General features: G+C 48.6%; 1 protein-coding gene across 1 annotated transcript in view; it reads left to right on the forward strand.

The window, feature by feature from the left end:
* The first annotated feature begins 5,299 nt into the window (after nucleotides 1-5,299).
* Nucleotides 5,300-27,262, forward strand: part of PPARGC1B (PPARG coactivator 1 beta) — a 101,202-nt gene continuing 79,239 nt past the window's right edge. Inside the window, exon 1 of the mRNA XM_037801661.1 lies at nucleotides 5,300-5,423. Coding sequence (XP_037657589.1) covers nucleotides 5,346-5,423 — 78 coding nt within the window. The 5' untranslated portion in view covers nucleotides 5,300-5,345. The remainder of the gene's footprint in view (nucleotides 5,424-27,262) is intronic.

Consider the following 27,262-nt stretch of genomic DNA (forward strand, 5'->3'; position numbering starts at 1 on the left):
TGCTTGGAGGATAGGCTCACATCTGACTCATCTCTGTACCCTTTTGGAGTGGATATCTGGTGTCTCTACCTTCCTAGCACCACTTATCTCTCACTCCAGTAAAGGCACTTGATTCCCTTTGGGGAGACACCCCTCCCTATGTTATGTCCAGGCTAGGAATTCTTTTTTTTTTTTTTAATATTTTTTGTTTGTCAGAGAAGTTGCATGTTTAGAGAAAAATCATGCATAAAATAAAGAGTCCCCACATAGCACCTTATTATTAACACCTTGCATTAGTGTGATACATTTGTTGCAATTCATGAAAGAACACTTTTATAATTGTACTATTACTATAGTCCATCATTTACAACAGGGTTCAATGTTTGTGTTGTACAGTACTATGTTTGTTTTTAAGTTTTTCTTCTAGTAACATATATACAAACTAAAATTTCCCCTTCTAACCATATCAAAATATATAATTTAGTGCTATTAAATGTGTTCACAGTGTTGCACTACCATCACCACCATCAATTACCAAAACTTTACAATCAACCCAAAAAGAAACTCTGTACAATGTAAGCATTAACTCCCCATTCCCTACACCCACCCTGGCCCCTGGTAATCTATGTTCTAGATTCTAACTCTATGTATTTGCTTATTCTAATTATTTTGTATAAGTGAAGTCATAAAACTATTTATCTTTTTGTGTCTGGCTTATTTAATCCAACATGATGCTTTCAAGATTCATTCATGTTGTCACATGTATCTGAACTTCATTCCTTTTTATGGCTGAATAATATTCCATTGTTTCTATATACCACATACTATATATCTGTTCATTGGTTGATGGACCCTTGGGTAGCTTCTATATAATTTTCATGTGCTTTCTTTGTGGTTACCATGGGGTTAAAATTTAACATTTGTGGTGTTTTGGAGGTCTATGTGCCCCAGAAAAATATATTCTTAAACCTAATCCATTCCTGTGGGTGTAAACCTATAGTAAATAGGACATTTAGATGAGATTACTTCAGTAAAGGTTTGGCCCACCTCAATTAAGATGAATCTTAATCATATTACTGGAGTCTCCTATAAGCAGAATGAAATTCAGACAGAGAAAGAGAAAGCCATGGGAAGTAAGAAGCTAAAATTCAATGGAGAGAAATGAGAGGACAGGAGAGACCTCCATGTGCATTGCCATGTGACAAAGGAGCCCAGGACCAAGGATCACCAGCAGCCAGCCCAGAGAACACCACAGTCTTCAGGGAGAAAGCATCTCTTTGATGACATCTTGACTTGGACATTTTCCTGGCTTCAAAACCATGAGTCATTAAATCCCCATTGTTTAAGCCTCCCTTTGCATGGTATTTGCTTGAAAAGCAAAGGAAACTTAAACAACCTCCTAAATATACAACAGTAACACTTGATTTGATACCAACTTATCTTCAGTAGTATACATCTACACTGTTCCTCTACCCCTCTGACCCCTCATACTTTTTTTTTACTTGTTATAAATTATATCTTTGTACACTGTATGTCCCAAACCATTGATTTATCATTGCTTTTTACACATTTGCATTTTAGCGCCTTTAAGAAGTAAGAAGTAGAGTTACATAACACACAATACAATACAATAATATTGGCATTCATAATTACCCACATGATTACCTTACCAGAGGACTTTCTTTCTGTCTGTCTAGTGTACTTCTCTTTCAGTCTGAAAAACTCCCTTTAGCATTGCTTGTGGGGCAGGTCTAGTGGTAATGAACTCTCTCAGCTTTGGTTTATTTGGAAATGTCTTAATCTCTCCCTCATTTTTCAAAAAAAGTCTTGCTGGATATAAAATTCTTGGTTGGCCATGGTTTTCTCTCAGCACTTTAAATATTTCATACCACTGCCTTCTTTCTTCCATGGTTTCTGATGAGAAGTTGGTATTTAATTTTATTGGGATTCCCTTCTATCTAACTTGTTGCTTTACTCTTGCAGCTTTCAGAATGCTCTCCTTGTCCATGGCATTGGGTAGTTTATTTCTGTGTGTTTGGGCATGGCTCTATTTGAATTTAACCTGTTTGGGGGCCATTGGGCTTCTTGAATGTGCATATTCATGTTTTTCATTAAATTTGGGAAGTTTTCTGCCATTATTTCTTTGAATTTTCCTTCTGTCCCCTTCTCTCTTTCTTTTCCTCATGGGATTATAATAATGTGCATATTGGTATGCTTGATAGTGTCCTATAGGTCTCTTAGGCTCTGTTCATTCTTTTTTATTCTTCTAAAATTTTTTTCTATTTTTATTTTTTAAAGCAGTTATATTAAGATATATTCACACACCATACAATCCATCCAAAGTGTACACTCAATGACTCACAGTATAATCACAGAGCTGTGCATTCATCACCACAATCAATTTAAGAACATTTTCCATCTACCCGTTTCTCTTTTCTTCTCCTTCTAGGATTCCCATAATGTGTATATTGGTATGCTTGATGGTGTCCCACAGGTCTCTTAAGCTCTGTTCATTCTTTCTTATCCTTTTTTCTTTCTGCTTTTCAGCCTGAATCATTTCATTGTCTTGAATTCAAGAGCACTGATTCTTCTGTCACCTCCAATCTGCTGTTGAAACCATCTCCATAGTTTTTCATTTCAGTTACTGTGTTCTTCAATTCCCTTATTTCTCTGGAGAGATTCCTGAATTGTTCATTCATTGTTTTCCTCATATTGTTTAGTTCTTTCTTTGTGTTTACTTTTATCTCCTTGAGCATATTTAGGACCATTATTTTTAAGTCTCTGGTAAGTCCAAAGTCTGGTCCTCTTCATTGATGGCTTCTGGATTTTTAACCTGTTCTTTGTCTTACAATCTTTTGTTGCATACTGTACATTTTAATATTTTAAAACATTAACTGGGATTTAGTTTCTGAGCTGTCTTTTCTTAAGTTTGTATCCAGCTAGTGAATTGACAGAGATTTTCTTGAATGCCAGGAATTAATCAAAACAAACAAATAAAGGTAGAATGAAACTTTCATGGTCTTTTCAAACTGTCTCTACTTTGGCTGGTAGTTTCCTTCAGAAATTATCCCTCCTATCAAGATCAGCCTGAGGCCAATGGGAAGTGCAGGGTCCTCTCTGTCTAATCTGAGCCCAAGTGATGCTGGAGCCAGCGAACCTGATTCTTTTCCTGGGCTTATGCTTGCTAGAGGCCTTAGGAATTCCCCATTTATAGTCTACAGGAGTTCAAGTGAATGCCCCTCTCCTCCCTTTGCAATTGACTACTCCCCCTCCTGGGTGCTCTCTTGAGTGACTTGATGTAGGTAGTCCTTTGCCCCAGGTCATTTTAACTTAATTGTTTCTCACACTGTCCCAGCTGTCTGCAAGTGGCATCTCTATCTGGGAGGGTGAGCCTGATACACATTCCCTAGCTCAGTCTCTCAGAGTTCCACATAATAGATTGTCACTGACATATATGCACCCCAGTATGCACACAGGGACCACTCTGCTCCCTCTGGAACAGGGACAGGGAACCACGTTAGGAGCATAAGCTGGCTCCACCCTGCTTTCTAGAGGGGGTGGGAAAAGGGCCAGCAAGGGCACTAGGCACTGCTTCCATGGTTCTTGAAGCTGTGTTGTTCTTAATTCAGCACTTGCCTGGTTAATGCAACCAATTAACTGTTTTTGGTAGTTTTGAGGTATGTTATTATTTTAAAGATTCCTCTGCTGCCTTTGCCTGAGGAAGGTTGGAACAATGGCTGCCCTCAGAGTCACATCCCAGAGATCTGAAGTAGCTGACCAAAGTTACAGCTATGGGATCAGACCACACACCCAAGGCATTTGGTGGACTAGGTCATTACGCCTCATCCTGGTACCAACAAGCTGTGCCAGGATCTGTAGCTCCAGTTCCCACTGCTGCCTGCCAGGAGGCTGGGATGGGGGATGCGGGCTGCTGCAACGAGGGTGAAACTCACCGATACATATAGCAATTTACTAGCATCCTCTTCTTGCTCCTTGTCAAATGGGGCACAGTGTTTCCCTAGACTCTGGGGTTTCAAAGTAGTTGATTCAGACAGTTCCTGCCCGCTCAATTGTTGTTTTGGTGGAGGAACTGATTCCTGGAGCTTCTTACTACGTCATCTTCCCACAATCCTCTTGCTGTTCAATAAACAGACACAAACCTTCCTGCCTTCCAGCTCTATCCAGGTAGTGCTCTCATCTCCTCCCTGTCAAACTGCCAGGCATGTTGAGAGCTCAAAGCTGTATTCAAGAGAACTGAGTTCTTGTGGCTCAGGCACTCACTTGGCATGTCCCCTTGACTCTGTATTGTTTCCTTACCCGTACAGTGTAGTGAATGGCGGTGGCAGTGGTGGGGAAGGGAATCCTCTTAATTTTTCAGTTAATAGGTTATTGTTAAGTGCCTACTATGCACCAGGCAATGGAACCATAGCAAGTGCAAAAGCAGACTCATGCCCTGCTTTCATGGGTCTTACAATCTAGTATGGAGAAAGAGCATGAATCAAATCATGGAAACAAATGTATAATTGCCAACTGTGACCAGTGTTTTAAAGGAAAGGTCTGAGTGCTAAGGGAGTCAGTGAACAAGCTGAGGAAGTGAGATGGTTCAGGGACAAACTGGGAGAAAGCCTGTGGACCTGAAGAGCACTGCAGGGGAAGGGCCATTTCAAGGTATTGTGGGCAGTGGAAAAAGAAGTATGGATTTTTTTTGAGGGGGTGGGGCGACATGAGGCGGGGAGATGGGGGGGTGGGCGGAGATACGATCAGGTTTAACAGCATATGGATCTACACATTCTTCAAGTTACAGATAAAAATGCCACCAAGGATCCTTCCCTGATTTCTCCCGCCTTGACTTACAGTTATCTCTCCCTCCCTCCCTGGCCTTACAGCCTGGATAGTGAAACTCAAGCCTTCAGGGCAATCAGCCCTGGGCTTTCTCCTCCGCCTCCCCGGGCCTCAGTTTCCCCAGTTGTGTAGAAGCAGGTCGTCTCCAAGGGCCCGCCCAGCGCTAACACAACGTGATTTGCTCTAGTAGGAGCGGGGGGCTGCCCGCATTGTTGCGCAGGCATCGGGCTGCTAGCTGGGACATCGCCACCGGGCTGCTGGAGCTTTCCTCTGGGCTGGGGGCTGCGGACGCAGGTCGCGGCGGCTGACGCTGTGCAAGAGAGTGGCGGCGCGACCCCCGGCTCCAGCGGGCGCCACGCGGCCCCGCCCCCGCAGCCCGCGGCCCTGCGGCAGCCGGGGGCCTGAGCTCCGCCCTCCGCCTCCCGCCGGCCTCGCTTTCTCCTCCCTCTTCCCTCGCTCGCTCGTGCCCTCCCCCCGGCCGGCTCGGCTGTGACTCCGCCGCACGCTGCAGCCGCGGCTGGAAGATGGCGGGGAACGACTGCGGCGCGCTGCTGGACGAAGAGCTCTCCTCCTTCTTCCTCAACTATCTAGCCGACACTCAGGTACGGCCGGCCGGGACCGGGGAGACCGAGAAGGGTGTACTGAGCTGCGGGGGACTGCCGCCGCAGCTGCGGAGGCCGGGAGGCAGCGGTGGGCGCTCTGGGGGGATCGGGGGTTCCAGGCTGCAGAGCCCCCTTCCACTCCCCCCGCGATGCTCTCCGTTCGTAGGACAGGGAGATAGGGGTACCCCGCGCGTGCCTGAGCTCTGGGGTCGCTACGGCCGCTGAGGAGGGTCTAGATTTGGTCGCTTGGAGTCTGCCCCCCGCGGGGAAAGCTGAGGGGGTACCGCTTTTCTTTGGGGGAGTGGAGCTGTGCCAAGATGTGGGGCACCCTCCGACCGGCGCTGGGCGCTGGAGGCGCGCCCTCAACGCCGGGCACTTGCTGCCGTACTTTCACGTGGACTTGTGGCCCCGGCGCCAGCGCCTCCGCCGCTCCCCGGAGCCCGCCTGTCCTCCAGCCTCCGGTCCCCCCAGTGCTGCTCCTGGTCCCCTACGGCTCCCTCGCGGCGCCCACTGCGCGGAGTTTTCTGCCAGTTGCCGGCTACGGGTATGGGGGTCTGCGGGGCACGTGGACATGCGGGCGAGTATAGCGCCTTCCTGGTTTCGCTACCCGGTGGAGCCCCCCAGGGGAAAAGTACGGCAGGATGGGGGCGGGAGGACTGTCTGGGGGCCCCTGGGTTCCCCTGCGGCGCGCCGCCCCGGTGCGCGCTCGGCGCTGCAGGGGGAAGGGAAGGCGAGGCGGCATCCCGGGGTCTGGCTGCGCCTGGGAGCCCCACTGGCGACACGCGCATGACAGGAGAGGGTGCTCTTGTGTGCCGGAGGGGTGGGGGCCGGGGAAGCTGGTGGCTTGGAGACAGAAGGGTGCTGGGACAAGTAGTCGCCGAAATGCCTGCACAAGGCGTGCGCGCCCCCTGCACCTTCCGCATTTCCCCCCACCCCTTCCCCATTTCCCCCCACCCCTTCCCCATTTCCCCCCACCCCATGCCTGTTGCAAGCGTCAAGTTTAGCCCCAGAGTTAGGGCTTTTTCTCCCGGTGCCCTGCTGCGGGTCGCTGGGAGCCTGGGGATGTGGCCAGGCGGCGGAGGAGACCCCGGATGCAGGCGCACTCCTAGCTGGGAGAGGGGCCGCCGGGCGGAACCGGGCGCGGCTCGCCGAGGCTGGTTTGGTACCTGGAGTGGAAGGGCCCGTACCGGCCCGTTTTGCATAACACGGGAAGGGAGGAGGAAGGCCGAGGGGTGGGGGTGGGGGGGGAGGTGGGAGGGGAGAGAGGGAAACTTTGCTTCTTGTTATAGTCTGCCTGTCTTTGGGCGGCAGCAGCTGTCATGGGACCGGGTGGGCGGGGAGAGGCTTGCAAGCTGACTCCTTGTGGTGAGACACGACTCGGAGGGGACGCAGCAGCCGAGATGTTTAGCTCCGCAGGACTCCGGGTGGCGACTTCGGGCAGGCGGCTGGGACGGCGCGACACGGCGAAGTGTCACCGAGAGGAAGCCCGCCACGCGCCAGGGAAGGCCAGCCCTCGCCCGCTGCGGACGCCGCTGCGTCGGGGAGCCCCGGGTCCGCGTGGTCGGTGGCGGGTGCGCTCGGGTGGGTTCTGGGCAAGGGCCGAAAGGGCTAGTAGAGTGTGACTGCGCTTCGCGAGGCCGGGGGGAGTGTGTGATAAGCGGGCCTTGCGCGCGGATGTGTGTGTGTGTGTGTGTGTGTGCACACGCAGCGCGCGCCGGGCGCGTACCTTTACCTCTGACGAAACTGCGGTGGAGCTCCCGCCGCCGTCACCGGGCGCCGTCACACGCCCCGCGCGGGTGCCTGCGCGGAAGGCCGGTCTCAGCCCCAGCCTCTCGGAGCTGACAGCCTGGGGCTAGACAGACTGGGTGCGGGCAGGGCAGAGTTGCTCCTGGGAAAGGACCGTCCCCAGCTCTCGCACTTGTCTGGGGGCATTTCCAAACCTCTTGGCTAAGAGGCGAATGAGGGAGGCCTGATATATCCGGGAGACTTGTTCAGGGACCCTTAGCAAGACTTGTCTACGCTGGACCTTACCCTGGGTTTTAACTCCATCTTCTGTGTTCTTTGCCTCAGCAATAATTATTTGCCCTTAGCTGCCCAGCGGCCTATACAGCAGGGACGTTTCACCTAAAGAAACTAGAAAATTAGGTAATCGGGTGTCAGCAGAAGCAATGCAGTGAAAGTTAATCTGGGAAGTTTGCTTTTTTTATTTAACCACGTGACAGCCGGAGGCTCTTCTGAAGATCTTTCCCGGCCCAACTTGGGAAATGTAATTGATAGGGCGTGCGTAGCAGCCGCCCCTACAAGGCTCGTAGATCCCAGCCGGAAGACCTGGGTGGGCCATCACGTGCCTCCTCATTTTACATTTGGGGAAAGAGGCTGCCAGGAGTGAGCGGCTTGTACAGGACCATGCAGCCAGCGGGTGACAGAGCCACCCAGGGCTCCTGACTCCAGGTCCTGTGTGTTACCTTGAAATAGCACTGGACTTGGAGTCAGAAGGCCTGAGTGGAGTCGCAGTCCCCACTCTCTGGCTGGGTGACCCCGGGGCAAGCCATTTTAACTCCCTGAGCTTCATTTCCTTCATCTGTCAAATGGGTCTGGTGGTACCGGCAGGAGAATCCAATGGCAGAGTGGTGGGGTGAGCATTGTTTGCATGTGAGATGTCTGGCTGTGTGCAAGCTCCTCTCCTCTTGCAGTCTCTCCCTGTCCATCTCCAGTCTTTCTTGCTAGCCCCTTTGAGTGGGGTGGGGGAAAGTGGTTTTGTCCAAAAGGCTTTTGTTGCCTTTTGTTGGCTAATCTGGGATTAGAAGGAGTCTTTCGTTTAGGAGACTTAACATTTATTCATTCAGGCCAAAGTACAGAAATTCACTGGAACGATTGTGAAAGTTTCTTGGAAAGGTTTGGAGCATGTGTCCCAAAGGACTTTGGGTTTGCTTCACCGTTGCTTAGGCTGTGGCATCTTGCCTGGAGTGCCCTCACCCACCCATCCTGCATGGCCTTCTCCTCCAGTAGGCCCTCCCAGCCCAGCTTGTCCTGCTTTCTCTTTCCCCTGGTTTTCTTAGTCTGTGTTATAACTAAGTACTGTGTGTGTGAGTCCTGTGTCCCAGTGAGATTCTAGCACTTGAGTTGTGCCTTTTATCTCTTTGTGCCCACATGGCACCTGTCACCATACTGAGCCTTGCTCCTTCACTCAGCTCTTGGCTAGGCACATGGATTGCAGATGAGGGTTCAGCTGGGCTGTACGTGGCAGAAGGTCCCAGATTGGCAGGGGAGACAGCTGGGCAGTGCGCAGTGTGGGGAGAGAGGAATGTAGAGGCCGCAGCTGTGGGCAAAGCCTTAGACTCTGAAGGCAATGCAGTAAGCCCACACTAAATATGGGTTATTTGAAGTCATTTGGAGTTTCAATCATAGATGCCCAAAATGTCAGAGTCAGCAGGAACTTTGTTTAAATCATCTGTCCAACTTCTTATTTAAAAGTGTTTAATTATAGAAATGTTAGAAAATACTGGTAAGCGTAAAGAAGAAAATTTAAAATATGTAGTATTATCCCAAGGTAACCACTGTTAATTTTCACATGTATTTCTAAGCTTTTTCTTTCCATTGATTCATATAGATTACATCTTCTTTCTTACAAAAATGGAATCCTGTGTATACTAATTTGTAACTTGGAATCACTGTTTTGTAATTTGCTTTTTTCTACTCCAAACAATATGCTGCAAACATCTTTCCATGTCAATAAATATTGTCTTTTAATATCTTAATGGTTACATAGTATTTCATAGAGGATTGAACTAAAATGTATTTATTCAGTCCCTATTGTTAGTCATTTAAGTTGTTTCGTTTTTTTTTCCTATTGTAAGCAATGCTGAAATGAATATCTTTGTGCATATATTTCCTGCATTTAAATTCCTAGAAGTGAAATTGCTCCATCAAAGGAACTGTACAAGCATCTGGTGAACACATTTCTGGATTGCCTTCTGGAAAGATTGTGCTAATTTACACACTCACCAGCATTGTGTGGGAATGCCTGATTCCTTATACACAGATAACTCTTGGTATTTTCACTGTTTTAAATTTTTACCAGTCTGTTCATCAATAAATCTTGTCACCCTACTGTTTTAATGTGTATTTCTTTGATTATTAGTGATGCTGAACTTTTCCTCCATGTGATTATGGGCCATATGTTGTTCTCTTCTGTGAAATGCCATGTTTGTGAACTTGGCCCATTTTGTGATTGGTGTTTCGTCCCCTCATTTTTCTAAAGCTGGATCTAAGTACCCGGAAGGGGCTTCTGCCACACGGAGAATTGGAAAAATGGCTTGAAGTCCCAGTGTTCAGTTGCTGAGTCTGTAATATCCTCCACAGTCCTCGCTGCCAGGGCCAACTTGTTTTCCAAGTCACAACCATCTGTAGAAGCAAGCTGAATTGCAGCCTTGGCTAGGTGCATTTGCCCACTCCTAACCTGTGTTGAGACCAGGGAGAGTAGCATTGTCCGAGCCTGAACGGGCAGACTTACTGGTTTTGTTCACTGGAGCCCTGGGCTTCACTTTCACTGGGGCTCCCTGGCTGGTGCTAATGGATGCCTGTGAAACTCAGGAAAGGCGATTGCCCAGCAACTGGGCCCCGAGGGGCTTGTATTCCCTTCACCTGGAGGCCGGCTCTCCCCAGCTGGTGCAGGCCAGCCAGAAGCTCCACCATTGCCAGGATGTGAGTCACCGTTTTCATTCTCTCTTTGAAATAATAGAAGGAACACTGATTTGAGTCAGAAGCAGCCTTGCAAATGGGGACTTGGAGCTGGGGAGTGAAGTCATGACAGGAGAATTCCAGAGTTAGCAGCTATCATCTTCATTACCACCATCATCATCAGTGGCATTTATTGAGCATCTTCTGGGTGGATGCACAAGGCTAAGCCTTTTGTTTGCTTTATTATGTTTCATTCTCACAAAAATTTTACAAGGTGTCGACGCTATTATTATCCCCACTTTAGGTTGAGGATTTTACACTTTCAGGGAAGTCGCTGCCTTGCTGAAGACCTCCTCTTTGCGTAAGTTGTAGAACTAGGATTAGTGGGTGAGATTCCAAGACTGCTTGCCTCCAAGCTCTGTCAAGACAGGGATCACTCTTTGTTTTTGTTCATCATTGTGTCTCCACCACCTTGAGTGAATGAAGGCACATTGTATAGCCAGAACAAGACAGAACTCATAAGTCCCTTCACTTCTCTAGTCCTCAGTTTCTCCATCTATAAAATGGGGATAACAGGCCCTAACTCTCAGGGTTGGGAACTAAACAATATAATATACATAAAATGAGCATTAACTTGCTGCTCATAAAACATGAAATTCTTCTCTGTTTGAAGTGCTTTAGAAGGGCAGGTGCAAATATAGAGTTAGTGTTGGTACACACCACCTTTTTATGTTAAAAAAGGTGGGGGGGGGAGACTAATTCTTGTCATGTGTGTTGGAAGGGATCACAAATTAAGTGATCCGGAAGGGAATGAGCAGCCTCAGTTCCTGTCTCTCTTACTCCAGGGTCCTCGCGTGCCTCCCGTCCATCCCATGGATACTCAGTTGGATTGGACAGTCGGTGGACCTGACCTTTCTGTTCCTCTCCCCTCTTCTAATCCAGATCCTTGTTTGTTCATAACTGGATTTCTGCAGTTACTACCAAATGGATCTTGTCACACTAGGCTCTGCTCCCTCCAATTTGACCTCGGCCCTGATGGTAGATAGTCTTCCTAAAGTGCATGTCTATTGTCACCCCCTTGCTCACACATTTCCCATGGCTCCCCAGTACTTTTAATGTCCAAACTCTAACCTGTTGTTCAAGGCCCTTCCAGTACCTGAAGTTGGAGAGTTAAGCCTCTGCCTTTATCCTGAGTTGTCTGCTTTACCCTTGGCATCCTGACCTTCCCCAGCATATGCTATGAGTTTTCTACCTGGAAATTTGGGCTCATGCTGTTTGTCTCCTCTGTCTCTGTTCCCACCGTTTCTATGACTCATCCTCCAAGACCCACCTCCCATGCCACCGTTTTGGTGATGCCTTCACTCTTGCCTCCAGGCACGGCTGCTCCTTCTCCCGTGTGGCAGGGCAGGGGCTGGCAGAACACTTCCCGTGGAACCAGCCTGCCTGGGTTTGAATCCTGGCTCTGCGATGTGCCTTTTTGAGCTTCCATTTCCTCATGTGTGAAGTGGTCATAATGATAAATAGTGCTTCCCTTATAAGATTGTGGTGAGGCAACAATGAAAATCAAATGATAAAATGAATTTAAATTTCCTAACACAAGGCCTGACATATAGTGAGCACCAAATAATAGGTATGTGTCTGCTAATATAGATCACATTAAGTCTTAAGACTTAGAAAATCACTCCAGAATGTTAAGCTCCGTGAGGGCAAAGGTTTTGTCTCTTTCATTCACCATTTTTTTCCGCAGTGAGGAGATGAGTGCCTGTAGCATAGTAGGCAGCAGTAAATCCTCACTGAGTGAATGACTCTGCGAATCGCTGAGTCTGAATCTTCAGGGCAGATACCGCTTTCCATTTTGTATCTTCAGGCCATGTGTTCCTGAGAAGAAATGGACTAACAAAGGCTGTGGAATGAACTGGGATGTCCTCTCCCCATTGCTACCCCCACGATTTTAATGTATTCATAGCCTCCGTGAAACCCAAGCCTCAGCTCATACCTGTCCTTGGTGGAAAGCCTTTTATGCAAATGTTCTGCCTCTACCACTGATGTGGTGTATGCCCCTTACTGCCCTGTGGAATGAATCTGTGTACTTTTATCCCTACAACTAGATTGAAAGCTCTGGGAGGGCAAGAAATAATGATTTTTATCCCTGACAAGCACTGTGGTTGCCCATGAAGTAGACAAATTTTATATGTTTAGGTGTCAGGTTGTTGGAGAAGAGCTTTGTGTTTTAAGCATTTTACTATGGGAAATGCCAAACACAAAAGGAGACTGCAAGTAGTAAGAATAGTATAGTGAATGTGAATCCCCAGGTCCTCGTCACTCAGTGTTGACCATCATCAGCTCATGCCATTCTTGCTTCACTCACCTGCTCGCCACATCATTTCACCGGTGAATATTTCAGTGTTTATCTGTGAGGAGACTTTTGAGACTACCTCATGGATTTCCCTGAGCAACTCTGCAAGGCTGTTTCTGTTCTCCTATTTTGTGGGTGATGAAACTGAGGCACAGAGCGGTTAGGAAAGTTGCTCAAGTTCTCGCGGCTGGTGAGTGGCTGACCTGGGATTCGAACTTTGGCCTGTGAGCAGCTCCCTCTCCTGCCAGGTTTGGGAGGGCCCTTGAAGAGCATCGAATCCAAACCCACCTATTCCAGAAGAGAGGACATTGAGGTGCAGAAAGAGATGCCACCTGGCTGGAGATCAGGAAAAGAGCAACCAGCTCTTTTCCAGCGTCAAGACTTAGAAAGTGAGGGTTCTTGGCCCTGGGGGTGGGGGGCAGGGTGGGTAGATGTCTGAGGGAGAGACACTGTTGCCCAGGGCCACTGGACTTTGCAATGGCTGTGAGACCTTGGGGTATCCCCCCACTGCTCCCGGGACAGGCTACATTTCCTTCTGGCTCTCACTATTCTAAACATCAAAAGCCCCACCTGTCATGACCCTTTGCAGTGGATTGTGGGTTCTCTCATTAGATGCTCGTGGCTACCCAGTGAGGGAGACAAGGTTGTGGGGCTCAGCAGCCAGGGTTCACAGAGCTCAGAGAAGAGGGGCCAGGCCCGAGGTCATGCATCTGGGCTGGGTACAGGGTTGACAGGTGGCAGCTGGACTCGGGTTCCCCACCTTGCTCTCTCTGTGGGATACAGAGACTGAGTTGCCACCCAGGCCTGTAGTATGAGGCCAGAGAGGTTTTCACAAATGGGAGGGCAAAGTCATTGATTAATTCTCCCCAAAGACCTGTAGTTACTGCTTCGTCTTTTAGGTAAGAAAACGAACATTTGCCTTAGTTGTTTGTTCGGTGGCTAAGAAGGCTCTGAGTCCTTAGCTTTGGGCTCTGCATGGGACAGGCCCTGTGCCTTGGCCTGGGGCTTCTTTGTTCCTCAGTTTTGTCATCTAGGAAATGGGATTGGTTGTAGCACGTACTCTAAAGGGTGCTAGTGAGTTTCTAGGTGAGACAGTGCCTGTGAAGTATTTAGTTATGTATCTTGCGCTTTAGAACTCTCCGTCAGTAGTAGTCACAGTTAATATCACAGACAGACAGACATAATGCAGACCCTGATACTTGTCTTCCCACTGAGCTCTAAAGAAGAGCCCTAAGGTTCCCTTTTCAGAGAATTTTGTTTTCCCTCCCTCCTCCCCTACACTTCTGGGAACTAAAGAGGAATCCCATCCAGCCTTACTTATATCACATACTTTGGGTTAGGAAACCAAACCCAGTTTCATGCCACTTGAAGACAGAAGGATAAGGAATATCAGATAGTGGTTAAGAGCTCTGGGCTTTGGAGTTTGCTGTCTAGGGTTTAAGTCAGGGCTTTACCATTTGCTAGCCTGTGATCTTGAGTTAGTATCTTAATCTCTCTGACCTCAGTTGCCTCATATGCATAATTAGCAATGATAACAGTATGTTATTCTTGGGATACCTGTGAGGATAAATAATGCTTGCAGCATTGCCTGACACATAGTAAGCACTCAATACATGAGAGCCACTATGATGATGGCAGTGACAATGATGTAAAATATGCAAATGTGAACTTGAGCTTTCAGGGAGTTGGGAGAGCCTTAGAGATCATCTTGTTCAATGCCCTCATCTCAAAGTAAGGAATCAGACTGTGGATCAGACTGGGCCTTCAGGTCACCCAGCAGGAGCAGGACATGACCCCCGACCCCTGCTTGGCGTGGCTGGCTCTGCATAGCAGGGACTCAACCATCTGGGACCCACTGTCTGGGAACTCAGCCGGGCGATTCCAGGTTGGCTGAGATTGATGCTCCCCGGCAGCTGTGCAGCCGTATTTTTTCCTTCTGAGTGCCTGGCAGAGCACAGTCATTTAGCAGAGGAAGAGCAAGGAGTCGTTAGAAACCAGGCCCTGAGCAGTTGCAGCAGCCGGCCCACGAGTGGCTCCCTGATGTTGCCATGGCAAACCGCCTTGGTAACGTGGCTGCTCATGCCTTCATCTCTGGTCTCGGGCTCCTTGCAGGGAAGTGTGGTACCCAGGACACTGGGAATGGCCCTAGTCCTGGCTCCTGGGCACCAAGGGCAACCTGGCTTCCATGCAGCTAATGATCACAGGCCTCGGTAGCTCCTACAAACATCTGCAGGCCTACCCTGCATAAGTCACAGTAGATTCCTGGGTATGGCATTCAAGGCCTCAGATACCCATGCATCCATGTATTCATCACCATGCCATGCTATACCCACTGCTGCAAGAGCAGAACAACATAATATTCTTAAGGTGGCCCCTGGTATGAGTTGCTTCCAGGCTGGCCTCATCTCCAGCCATATTCTTCAACAACAGCTATGATGATGATTAGAACAGCTAACATCTGCTAACCCTTTTAAGTACTTAACTTTGCCAGGCCCTGTGTTAAGTTCCTCACATGTGCAATCACATTTAATCTCAGGAACCCCATGAAGTAGTTCCCATTATAATCTCCACTTTATAGTTGAACAGAGGCTGGCCCCTGAGTGTGTGTCCTGAACTGTGGTGCCGGTGTTGCTCTGCGGTTCTTTCCCTGTAAGGTCCCTGCCTGGAGCCCAGGGTTCCTTCTCCACTTCCCCCTTCCCCTCCATCTCCAACTGCATCCTTCAAGGCCTGGCTCACCAGCTTCTGCCCTTGATTCCTCCCCCAGAACTGGTCCCTTCCTGCTCTGTGATCCCACAGCCTGCTGCAGATGCTTTGGGTGCCCTGCCCTCACTCTCTACTCTGTCACCCTGGTGAGTTTTTATCTGCCCTCCAGTCACTCCCCTAACCAAATGGATGAGAAACTGACTAAAGAGGAGAGCTTTGAATTCCTGGTGAGGAGTTTGGACTTTTTCCTGTAGGCAGTGAAGAGTCAGCAAAGGTTGTGATTAGTAGTAGTAGTACAGCAGTCATACAGAGCAGCCAACATTGTTGACCTTGTTGGTATGTGCCAAACACTAAGCCAAGACCTTAGGTGCATTATCTTGTTAATCTTCAACTACCCTATGAGGTTGGCACTGTGATCAGCGAGAAAACTGAGGCTTAGAGAAGTTCAGTAATTTGCCCCAAATAACGCAGCTAGGAAGTGGCAGGACCGGGATTTGGACCAGGGCCTGTATGGCTTCAAAGCACGTGGTCTTATCTGCTACATTGTGGCTAAGCTGGCTGATGATATATAGAAGACTGGCATAGGAATGACTGGCAGCAAGGAAGAGGCATGTGCGGTGTGGTCTGGCGGGTGGTAAAGGCCCACCCTTGGCCTCGGCTGTAGGAGTCAGGGGTGGTGAGTGGGACATGGGAGAGAACGTACAGAGAGAGCAAGGCCCCAGAGCGGTGTCTTCTAGGCTGAGATAGGGATGCAGAAGAGGGTTTGATTTGGGGTAGGATGTATATGGGGAGGATGTCCACTACATCTATGCCAGATTCTGTCCCCCTTCCAGGCCCTTCCCAGATCCTTGTTAACTGCAGAACTCTGGTCCTGGCTTGTAGTAACCTTTGTTTTTGTGTTTACTAAACTTTACTGTTCTTTACCCAATCAGATCTGGAGCTCCCTGAGGAAAGGGACCTCTTCAATCTGTTCACTTTCGAATCCCCGGTGCCTTAACAGTTCCTGGTACACTGAAGGTTCCCAATAAATATTTGTTGGAGGACTGGATGAATGAAAACATGCTGTTTGATTTTTCGGGAAAGTCACCTACCCTTTACCTGGCCCCAGAGGCCATTCTTCGTGACTGGAGCTGTGCTTGGATGTGTAGGTGAGGGGGTGTGGGCATATTGTACTAGTGCCCACAAGGAGACCGTGCCCTTGTCTCCAAGATTAGCCTCATACACAAAGGGATCAAAGGCAAACACTTTGTGGAGCCTCCAGATTCCCCTATCAGAACATACTCACCTCCAGTGGACAGGTCTTTGTGGAATATTAAATCCCTGTTAGGGGGACGGTTCTGGCCCAGATCAGAGCCTCACGGGGTCTCGGCGCCTGCACGGTGGTATCTGGTGGAAGGTCCCCACATCTTCCAGAGGAATTGAAACCAACATGAATTAAAACCTGCATCTCAACTGGACCTTATGCCCACTGCCTAACTGCTTACTCCAGAGGGAGCGGGAAGGTTTGCTTCCACTCACGGGGAAGAAGGAGGGATCCAGGGAAGGGAAGGAGCAAGGGAGGACTCTGGTACCAGTGTTTCCAGCCCAGGAGGACTAACTCCACATCACATCCATCTGTCCTTCCTTGGAATTCCCTCAGGACTTGGTCTGTTCCATGGAGGACTGCCGTTCGCGTCTTACTTAGAGCCGATTTGCTCTTAGTTTACACACAGTCCTTACAAAGTTTGCAGTCATGTCCAGGCCTCATGACACTAGAAGCAACAAATCGGTTCTGTCAATGTGTGTCTGTGTAGGTGTGGGGTGGAGCCAGGGGTCCTACCGGAGGCAGGCATCACGGGCAGCAGCACTGAGGCAGCTCGGGGCAATTTAGTGAAGGTCAAGGAGGTCCTACACACCCCTGTTGTTCCTGAACACATGACTGTATGAAAGCATAGTGCTGAGTGGTCATAAAAACAGTGCATCATCCCAGAGGAAAGGTGTAGGCTGCTCAGAATTCTGTTTGAGGAAGCATGGAAGTGAGAAGAATATTTTGATACTATTACCATCTAAATAGGAAGGCTATCAAAAGGAGAAAAAAGTTCTGGGGTTCAGAGTGCTCTATAAACTTTGCTTGTTGTGGGCCCACATCATTCCTCAGTGATGCCAGAGAACCAAGGAGTTAGTGTAGCCATGGAAGTCATTCTCTGAAAGTTAATGCAGCCCTGAATGTGATGTGAGGTCTTGTCTTCTGTATTTCCAAGGTTGCTTGGAGTAGTAGAGGGAGTACGTGGTTAGGCAAACCAAGAAACAGGGTAGCTTGGACTTTAGAGGCAAACTGTTTGGTTCAAATCTTAGTTTTATGACTTACTAGCCATGTAAGCAAAGGACTGACATGATTGTCCTGTGTGCTGATTAGCCAGCCTGCAAGTGGGAAGAAGAATAGGACCCACCTTTCAGGGTTCAAGCCAGTCTGTGCATCTCAACCATGAGTGCACGTGGGAACCAACTCTGTGGTGAAAAAAATAATAATTGCACCTTGGAGGCCCTCCCAGACCTATTGAATGAGAATCTTTGAGGTAGGCCTTTAAGCTTCTATACTTTTAAAAAGCTCCCTCTGATGTGCCCCTGCTTTGGTCCTAACAAATCAGGTATGTTTGTGGAGTGTCTGACATTGAGTAACACTTTCGGTTCCTTCTTCTCTGTCTTGCCTGCCTAGGCAGGGAGCACAGGTACTGCTTAGTAAATGTGTGAATGACCAGGGAGCAGAGAGAAAGCCCCTTTAGAATGCCTGTGTAGAGCAGGGCCGCTTCCTTCTCTAGAACTTTCATTAGATTCTCACCTCAACCTTGCGTTGCCGGCAAGAGGACAATAGTATTCCCATTTTACAGATGGGGAAATGAGGTCCAGAGGGTGATTTGAGGACCCTGCAGCTAATCAGATTTCAAATAGTTGTCTTCATCCCTGTGTCTGCCCCAAAACACCCATGTATAGGTTAACTCATAGAGGCAGGGGGTGGGGGCATCACACTATTTCAAGAGGTGGGTGGGTTTGAAGAGGGAGGAGAGGGCTTTAGGGAACACGAGCCACCTGGAGACCCTCAGACCAATGATTGTTTGATTTATCAGGACCGTGAACAGAGGTCACGGTCCCAGGCCATACAGTGGCTTAAGGGTAGCAGTGGGATTAGAACCCACGTCTGATGCTGCACTCGCTGCTGCTCCTACAGGATGGCCAGGCCGCGGCTCAAGTGATGATAGTAGTCGTCTTGAGCTGGTCCAGGGAGGCCTTTGCCTTGCTGTTCCCTCTGCTGGGAATGCTTTTCCCAGGCACTGCCCTGGCTTGCTGCTCCCTCATCTCCTTCAGGTCTGCTCAGACGTCACCTCCGCAGAGGCCCTCTCTGACGCCCTCCTGCTCTGCCCACTTTCTGTCTCACACCTGCTCTGTTTTTTCTTTAAGCCATGTATCACTCCTGGATATTTTCTTGCTTATTAACTTGTACCTTGCTTATGGTGTGTCACCCCTCTGGGGATGAAGGGTCCACAAGGACTGGGTGTTTCCTTTCTGGTTCCCACTCTATCCCTAGGACTAGCCTAGGGCACATGGTTGGCATTCACTGGATATTTCTTAAATGAATGAGTTGGCTGAACCTTTAATCTATGCTGGCCACTGTGCTGAGCTCATTTAATCCTATCACCCCAGGAGAAAATACTGCTAGCCCCATTCTGTGGATGAGAGACCTGAGGCTTGGGGTGGGAGGGGGGCAGGGCCCAGCAGGCAGGTGTGACAGGGCCCTGCCCCAACAATTCATGACCCAATTCCCCAGTGACCTCACACCCCTTTCTCCCTAGGGTGGGTAACAGCTCTTCCCTCTGCTGTGAGCAGGGGGGTGGCATCTGGTACCTGCTCAGCAGCGCCCTGGGCTTCCAGCCTTCGCCAGCACTTGCTCTTTGTCCTAGTAGCTGAGGGAGTGGCTGCCTGGCTTGTACTTTCTGGACCAGTCCCCAGCAGGAATGTGGTAATCTCCCTCTGAGCCTGCAGGGTAGGGGTGGTCCTTGGCCAGGCACTGTAGGAAGCAAACCCAGAGGACAATGGTGGTGGTGTCTTGGGTGGAGGCTTTGCCAGAGGTCCCTCTTAGAGCCAGAGTGGGCCCTGAATGTGGATCAAGTGTTGGGGACAGCAGGGTGGGCTTGAGGATGAGTAAGGAGACAAGAATGAGAAGGAGGAGGTGAGTGTAGAAGCTACCACAGCAGAAGAAAGGCCTTTGCTTAGAAGGTGGCCCAAGAGTAAATTTTCAGTTACCCTGTTGCAGTGCATCCTGCAGAGGTGCTCAGTCACCTGATTACAGGTGACGAGCACAGCCCAGAGCCTGCAATTTGAGGGTCAGTGGGAGGTGGACCCTTGCAGCCATTAAGTAAGCCCAGAGCTCTGGGCCAGGGTCCGAGTGCAGGGTCTGTCATGTAACAGCTCAGTGATGTAGGGCATAGTGCTTCCCCTGCCTCAATTTCCTCACCTGTGAAATGGGGTAGTAATATGTGTCTCAATGGATGGTTGAAACGTTAGAAGATTCAATGTCTGAAGAACATAGTGCAGTGTCTGGGTGTTGTTAGTGATGATAATGACAATCATTAGTGACTGCATGGTTTGGTGACAGGTTGGTGGAGTACAGAACAATGTTACAGAACCTTGGGTTACCATTTGATACCTTCTTCTTTTTCCATCCATGCAGCAGTCACTCCATCTGTGCAGAAAGCTGGGGTTGCAGATTTGAACAACCCTGCTCTGTGCCTTGGGAGGGCAGTCAGTGTAGAGGGAGTGCCCAGGCACCTTGTGTGGCAGAGAGAGTATTGAGGCTGAGCAGGAGCTGGCTAACAAGATGGGGAAGGGCTTCCTGGGCCGAGAGTCCAGCCCATCGTAAAGCCAGCAGATCCTGTGGCTGGTGCATGAGCAGCGAATGACTGCATGGGAGACCTGAGCTCCTTGCAGGTGAGTGGGGGATTTGAGCTGGCTGAAGGACTCACCATGAGGCTCAAGAACAGACAGGATGAACTAAGTGTCTGGAAGAATCACAAGTAGGATCACCAAGATTTCCAGCCCAAGACACTAGCAGTAGGAGGCTGCTCTGGGGAGTGGGGAGGTCTTGGGCAGGCTTAAGAAGGAGAGTGACTAAGTTTTCCCAGGACTTGGGGGCAGGATTGAATGAGCAGCATCACCCACTGCCTCCATTGTTCCTGTGGCCTGCGTAGCTCATGGCCAAGCCCTAGGAATGGAGTAAGAGGCATTAAGGATTTGTGTGGGGTTTGTCACAAGGTGTGGGGCACAGCTTCTCATCTTGTCTGCAGTCCCTTGTCCAATAAAGTGGGACTCAGTGGGGCCAGAGAACACCCTCTGTGGGACCAGGCCCCGGGTTGGCACCACTGTTGGGTTGTGGGCAGGGATGGCTCTGAAATTTCTCCCTTCTCAGGGTAATCACAGGCTGCCCTAGCCACCGTGGCTTCCTGGCCAGTCTTCCTCCAGGTGAGGAAGGAAACCGTGACTTGGTGCTGCCCTCCTACCAGAGGGCTTGGGGGATACAGTAAGCGCCCATTAAATAGCTGATGTGATGAAGTATTGCACCAAGGCAAGTTGCACCAAGGCAAGGGATTGAACTCTTGTCCCTTAACCTCATCCTGGCCAACTATGTTCTACTAACTGGAACACCCCTAAGAATTCTCCTTCCGACCCCCGCCCCGCCAGCACCCAACCTGACTTCAGTGAGGTGGTTTGCCAGGGATTAAGACTGAAGATCCAGAGGCAGACTCCAATGTGAGTCCAGGCCCCATCACTTAGCCTGGCTCAGGGCACGGCACTTATCACTTAACCTCTGTTTCTTCATCTGTAAAATGGGGCTAATTAATAAAAGCACCTACTTCAAAAAGTTGGTAGGAGGAATAAATGAGTTGCTGTGTATGTAAGCATTTAAGACAGAAATCAGTACAGGGTAAGCCCTTAATAAATTCAAATGCTATGATAATTATTCTCATAATAATAAGTACTCCTATTACCACTACTATTATCCTCTTTAATATATTGTGTTATTCACATAGCATTTTCACATCCAAAATTCACATCCCCATGACGATTTTCATTTCCATTTTATAGATTATGAACCTGAGGCCCAAGAATGTTGAAGTGTCTTGCCCAACAAGGTCACTGTTGCAGGAACTCGACAGGAATACAGGACTTCGGGGACCCCAATCTGTGTCCTTTCCTTCCCACCACACTGGCTTCTTTCAAGCGTCTCCCCTGAAGTCCCTCCTGAAACCCAAACAGACCCCTACGCCTGACGGAGAAGGGATGGCTTTTGAAAGGGGGCCTCAGCCATTGACATCTGTGCCTTATCTAGACCAAGCTCCCAGGGTAATCTTGAATTCTCCTTGAAACAGTGATCCCCAGTATTTGTGGAGTTGGGACATCCATAGTTGCAACTGGGGAACACCCCCAGAAAAACATAGCTTCCTTTAACATAGAATTGTTGTGAGAATTTTGCAAAAGTTGAGTCATGGCTTAACTTTTGCCATGTGACCTGGAGACTAGAGTGTGATGGGGAGAACGTTGCCTCTGGGAGTCGAGAGCGAGTCCTGGGTTCAGGTCCTGCCTGTCCATCTTGGCTGTGTGACTTTGGATAGGTTTCACCCCCTCTCTGGGCCTGAGCTTCCTCTCCTCTTCCACCTCTGCCATCCTGTGGCTTGCGATCTTCCTATAGTGGAGCTGTTTTAGGGTGTTACAAGTCACAAGTGGGCACTGTTTTGCTTTTGCAAATTCTGCTCGTGGCAGGACAAGGTTAGCTACTGGAGACAGGGGGGCTAGGAAACAGTCACGCCTCAGGTGGGGGCAGTGATTTTCCTACATCCTGTGGGCAGAATCATTCGGTTGCAGGTTCTTAATTCCAGGTTGTGTTCCCTTTCCTGGGTGACAAATGCTGACTTCTCTTTGAACTGCAGGTTGGAAGAGATTTGTCATGGGATCATGTGTCTTAAAAGAGTGGGTTTGGAAGGAGGAGAAGGCAGAGGAGGAACTCCAGGCAAGAGAATCCCCGATTCCCAACCTCCCCGTGAATCACAGAACATTTGGATAAGTCACTCATGGGGGTGGAAAGATGGGTGAAAATCAGGAACTTGGGGCCAGATTTCTTTTAAAGGAATAAGTTACTAAAAATCCCCTACTGATAGATATATCTAAAATGATTTCTTCCTTTGTTGCACGATTCCATATTATCCATCTAGAATCTTTTATTTTTTAATCTGTAAAACTGTCTTTCTGCTCTCCCTCTCTCCCTTTTAGTTAAAACAGTATTTCAATAGGAGAGGGATGGTATCAGCAAATTCTCTGATACCCCCAGGGGTTTGCAGAATTGGCTGTGGATGCTGTTTAAGGCTTAAGATGGTGAAACTTGGGCCCTGGTCCCTGGTGCCTTTCATGCAGAGCTGCTACTGGCTCAGCCACGAGGTCTGTAATTATTTAAAGAAAGCTCACATCAAGTGGAAAAAGAGCTAGCACACTTAGGGTACCATGTGGTCAATAGGCAATTTAACACCAGGGCCACCAACTCCCTCTGTCCCTCAGCAGCTGCTGGATTTTGCAGCCAGGTGGATTAGGTGACTGTGAGGCTGACGGGCAGGTCCGTGTGCTCGTCTGTGCAAGTGGCCAGGACCCCTTCAGCCTGGAAGATGGGACCTGCCTACATCCAGGGGAAGCTCTGCTCCAAGCCTTAAGGAGCAAGTACATGTTGAGTAAAAAGGAAGCTAAAAATTATGAAATTAAAACTTAACATTTGAATATTTTTATATGTTTTGTAAATTTTATAAATTTATATATAAAAAAGTTTTATAACCAATATTTGTTTAGTTGCTGTAATTCACCATTAATCCCAGAGTGTTTTAGAAAAATGATTGATTGTCTTAAGTCCTTTTTTTCATTTTATGTTTTCATTGTTCTGGTCAACAAATGTAATATTAAAATATTAATATATAAAAATTGTCAAGTTTTAGGGACCGAACTGTCAGAAAGTGAGCACCCCACCCACCCACCCATAATCTCTTTCCCCCAAGAAACAACCACTCAGTGGTTTGGTATGTTTAAATGCCTTCAACTGAATATGTGATTATTTGTTTTATTTTATTTTTATATAAATTATATTTTTTTCTTGTTACAAAAGTAACAGGTGTTAATTTATTGAAATTTGAGCAAATACAAGTAGACGAAAGAAAGTAAAAATCTCCCAAATCCCAGCACCTAGAAATAACCAGTCCAAAGCACAAATTTAAACAAAAAAAGTAACAATGCAGGTACTTCCTCCAGCTAAGCTTCCCCAGCTTGGACACACTTTTTCCTTTCCCAACCTTCAGCTATGGGCTGATTTTTGTTCAGGAACTGGAGAGGGAGAGAACCTAGACTGCAGTCGTGGCTTAACTTTTGCCCACCACGTGACCTCTTTTAGCTTCCATTCCTACTTTATAAAATGGGAACAATTCCTGCACTGCTGTATGGTGGATGTGAAAACTGATCGCAAGTCGTGGAGTCATATACAGATGTAAGGTGGTGCTATGACTTCTCCAGGCTGTGCCCACTAAAGCCACTGTCCTTAACGCCTGTCCTAACTCAGGCAGTACTGGTTTTAGACAATGGGCGACCACTACCAAATATTTCACATGGCTGACAGCCAGAATACCCCACATTTGAGTTGTATTCCACACACTGTGTACTGCATATGTCTTTATATACATTTGTTAGTGTGTTCAGAGCAAGATAGACACCCTTAGTGGTAGACAAGTTATTTAAACCCAGGTTTTCTGGTTTAGAATCTGTTAGTTGGGCTGTTGGAAGTGTTCACTGACACACCTTGTGATTCTGGCTGCAGTTGGAGCAGACCCAAGGGGAAGAGAACCATGGGGTCACGCCGAGCAGGTCCTGGGAAGATCCAGCTGCCTGACAAGCTAATTTTCATACTGGTTTCAACAGGCCGCATGGCCCAATAGGAAGGAGACTCTGGCCTTGCTTTTGTATTTATTCTGAAAATGTAATACATGGCACTGGTATAAAAAAACTAAAAGTTACGAATGTAAGCCATCCCTCCTTGTGTTCCCCAGCCCAGAGCAGCCCTGTTACCAGTTTCTAATGTGTCCTTCCAGAAATAAACTGCGCAGACACCAGCATATATATGGCTAACTTCTTGCCTCTGTGTTTTGCACCAGTTGTAGCAAGCTAAGAGCATTTTTTTGTGCAGCTTGCTTTTTACCACTTACTAATAGACCTTAAAGATCATTTAATACCAATATGTAAAAGATCTACTTTTTTTTTTTTTTTTGGCTTGAGTGTAGTTTATTCAACCAGTCCTCTTGGACATTTAGGTTATTTCTAATTTTGTGCTGCTGGTAGTCTGCATTGAATACTTTCGTATGAGTGTCAGTTTGCACACATGGGAGTATATGTGTAGGGTAAATACCTCAGGAGGTAATTGCTGAGTTAAAAGGTGTGTTTATTTTAAATTTTGATGAATGTTGCCAGGTTTCCCTTCATGAAATGATAATCCATTTACATGCCCACAGAAATGAATGAGAAACGCTCATTTTTTCACACCCTCATCAACATAGCATGTTATTAAACTTCTTGATCTTTGTCAGTCTGGTGTCTCTTTATAGTCTTAATTTGCAGTCTTTCTCATGGTTAAGTCACCTGTATTTCCTTTCCTATGAACTGCCTATAGGAGGGGTTGATTCTTTTTAATTTGTAGGGATGTGCTTTCCCCCACATTCCCTCATGTGATCCAAGAACCTTTTTGGGCTCTACCTTCCCTTCTGGCAGCTCATATTGGAGGAGAAAGCCCAGGGAACTGGGGGGCAGGGGCTCAGATCCCAGTTCTGCCTCCTTCCCTCTGCGTGAGCTTGACTAAGTCACTTAAACTCTGAGTCACTGTTTCCCACTCTGTAAAGTAAGGATGATAGGTCAATGGCAGGGTTGTTGGATGGAGGAGCTAGTCACTGTCAAAGTGTCTCATAAACCATAGACAGCTGCAAAAAATCACGTCTTAATATTTACTTGTTTTCAAATGCGCAGGAGGTTTAAGATTCGTCAGACTTTAGAGCTGGGTCATCTGGTGAACAGACGGGGCAAGTGAGGCCAGAGGAGAACGGACCTGCCCAGGGTCCCGTGTGAGAGGCCGGGCCTGATGGGGCACGTGGTCTTGATTTTGTCTTGTGTGCGTAGGTGCCTGGGGGAGTGTCCTGATCTTTGCAGATTACCCCAACTTCCCTGGTTGCCTTTCCCTTTTGTGGGAATGCTGTGTGGCCGAGCCCCAAGAGCCCACCCTTGGTGTTGACAAATGTCCTGGTTGAAATCCCAGTTCTGCCCCCTGCTAGCTTCTCCGTAGAGCCCAGAGGGCTTGTTGTGGGGATTGGCCGAGGCTGCGGGGCAGAGCCCTACCCATCTGGCACATGCGTGACAGGTGCTTGGAAGATGGAGTCATCCTTACAGTTCGGCTCTGGAGGAGGTGCGGTGGCACGGCAGCCGAGGAGCCAGGCTCTGGCATCTGACAGCGTGGACTCAGAGCCTTGCCCTGCCCTCCCTCCTGGTGCTGTGACCTTGGGCAGATGCCTTCACCTCTGAGGTGACAATAGCAGTCCCTCCTGTACAGGTGTATACAGAGTGGAGGCACTTAATAAATAAGTTAGTTTAAAAATACCAAAGTGCTAATTATGTGCCAATACTGGTCCAGATGTGGAAGATTTAGCAGAAGAGAAGCAGGGTCCCTGGCCTCGTGGAGCGTCCTTCTCATTTTCTGGTTGCTCTTGTGAATAGTGACAGCAGCATGGCAGCCTTGTGGCCTGGCCAGCAACAGGTCGTGACACAGGCTCTGCTGGGCCCCTGCCTAGAAGGTCTAGGACACATATCCTGAGGGGATTTGGGGACTTTCCTGCCCTTGTAGACGCTATAGCTCTCTGCCTGTGAGCTGCTCTTTTTGGGTAACCTCAGGGAACCTGACTCAGCTGCCTCCTTCCTCCCCTAGAAGGGGTGGGGGCTTTAACTGGTGGGCCTGTGATCCGGGGGCTTCAGCTCTTTCTCAGCCATGTGGTCTAGTGACTTGCTAGTCGTCACGGCCTCGGCAGGCTCAGGCTTCCTGGCTCCCAGGCCTGCCTCTCCCTGGGTCAGTAATCGTTCTGCCTAGAGAAGTTACCCTTTCATCCAACCCATGTTGGATGCCCAATTCCTTTGTGCCTACCGCTGTGCTTGGATATAGCGAGAACTAGACCCAGTTCTGCCCTCAGGGAGCTGATACTGGGAGGCAGAAAATAAGCAAGATGACTTCAGCTGGTGATTAGCCCTGTGAAAAGAGTAAAACAAAGGCATGTGATGGGGGTAGATGGGCTACACTAGAAAGAATGGGCTGGTCCAGAAGCATCTCACATGGTATTTGTCCCAGGGCTTGAGAAGTCACAAAGGAAGGAGTCTTTGGGGGAAAAACTGTCCCAGGCAGTTGAAACAGTGAGAGCAAAGGTTTCCAGCCACCAGGCTCATCCTTCTTCACAGCATGCACTACCTACTTGTGAAAGTGGGATCCAGGGGAAGCTGTGTAAAGATACCTTGTGTGCTTGAACTTTTTTTTCCCCAGAGTAGGTGATGTGCTAGTTATAATTCAGAGCAGCCCCTGCCTGGGGGGATTGCCCAGTCATCCCAGGTGAGGCCAGCAGATACACGCATTTGAGGCCATTGCTTGAGCTATGATATGTATTTGACGTGAATAAAAGCCACAAGGCCTACGTAAGTGGCTCGCCGTCTAATGGTGACAGTGTCCGCACTGCCGTGGACGCAAAGTCAATTTCCACTCTTGGATCTGCGATTTAACGCCTGGCTGCTCAGAGAGCTGCAGAGAGTGGAGGTCAGGAGGCTAATTGGGTTGCTTAATAAGAGGGAGGTTCTTCGAATTGGAATAGTCCTGGCCGGGGGCAGAGTCATGAGGCAGAGGAACCAGCAGGGCCAGCCCGAGGGACTAGGCTGGGAGGAGGAAGGGTGACAAGGCTGGAGGGAGCCTGAGCGGGAGTGACCCAGCCCGGGGTGGAGAACTTGAGTTCCCGTGGACCCCGTTTTC

This window comes from Choloepus didactylus, chromosome 13, assembly GCF_015220235.1.
Source record: "Choloepus didactylus isolate mChoDid1 chromosome 13, mChoDid1.pri, whole genome shotgun sequence".
Lineage (NCBI taxonomy): Eukaryota > Metazoa > Chordata > Mammalia > Pilosa > Megalonychidae > Choloepus > Choloepus didactylus.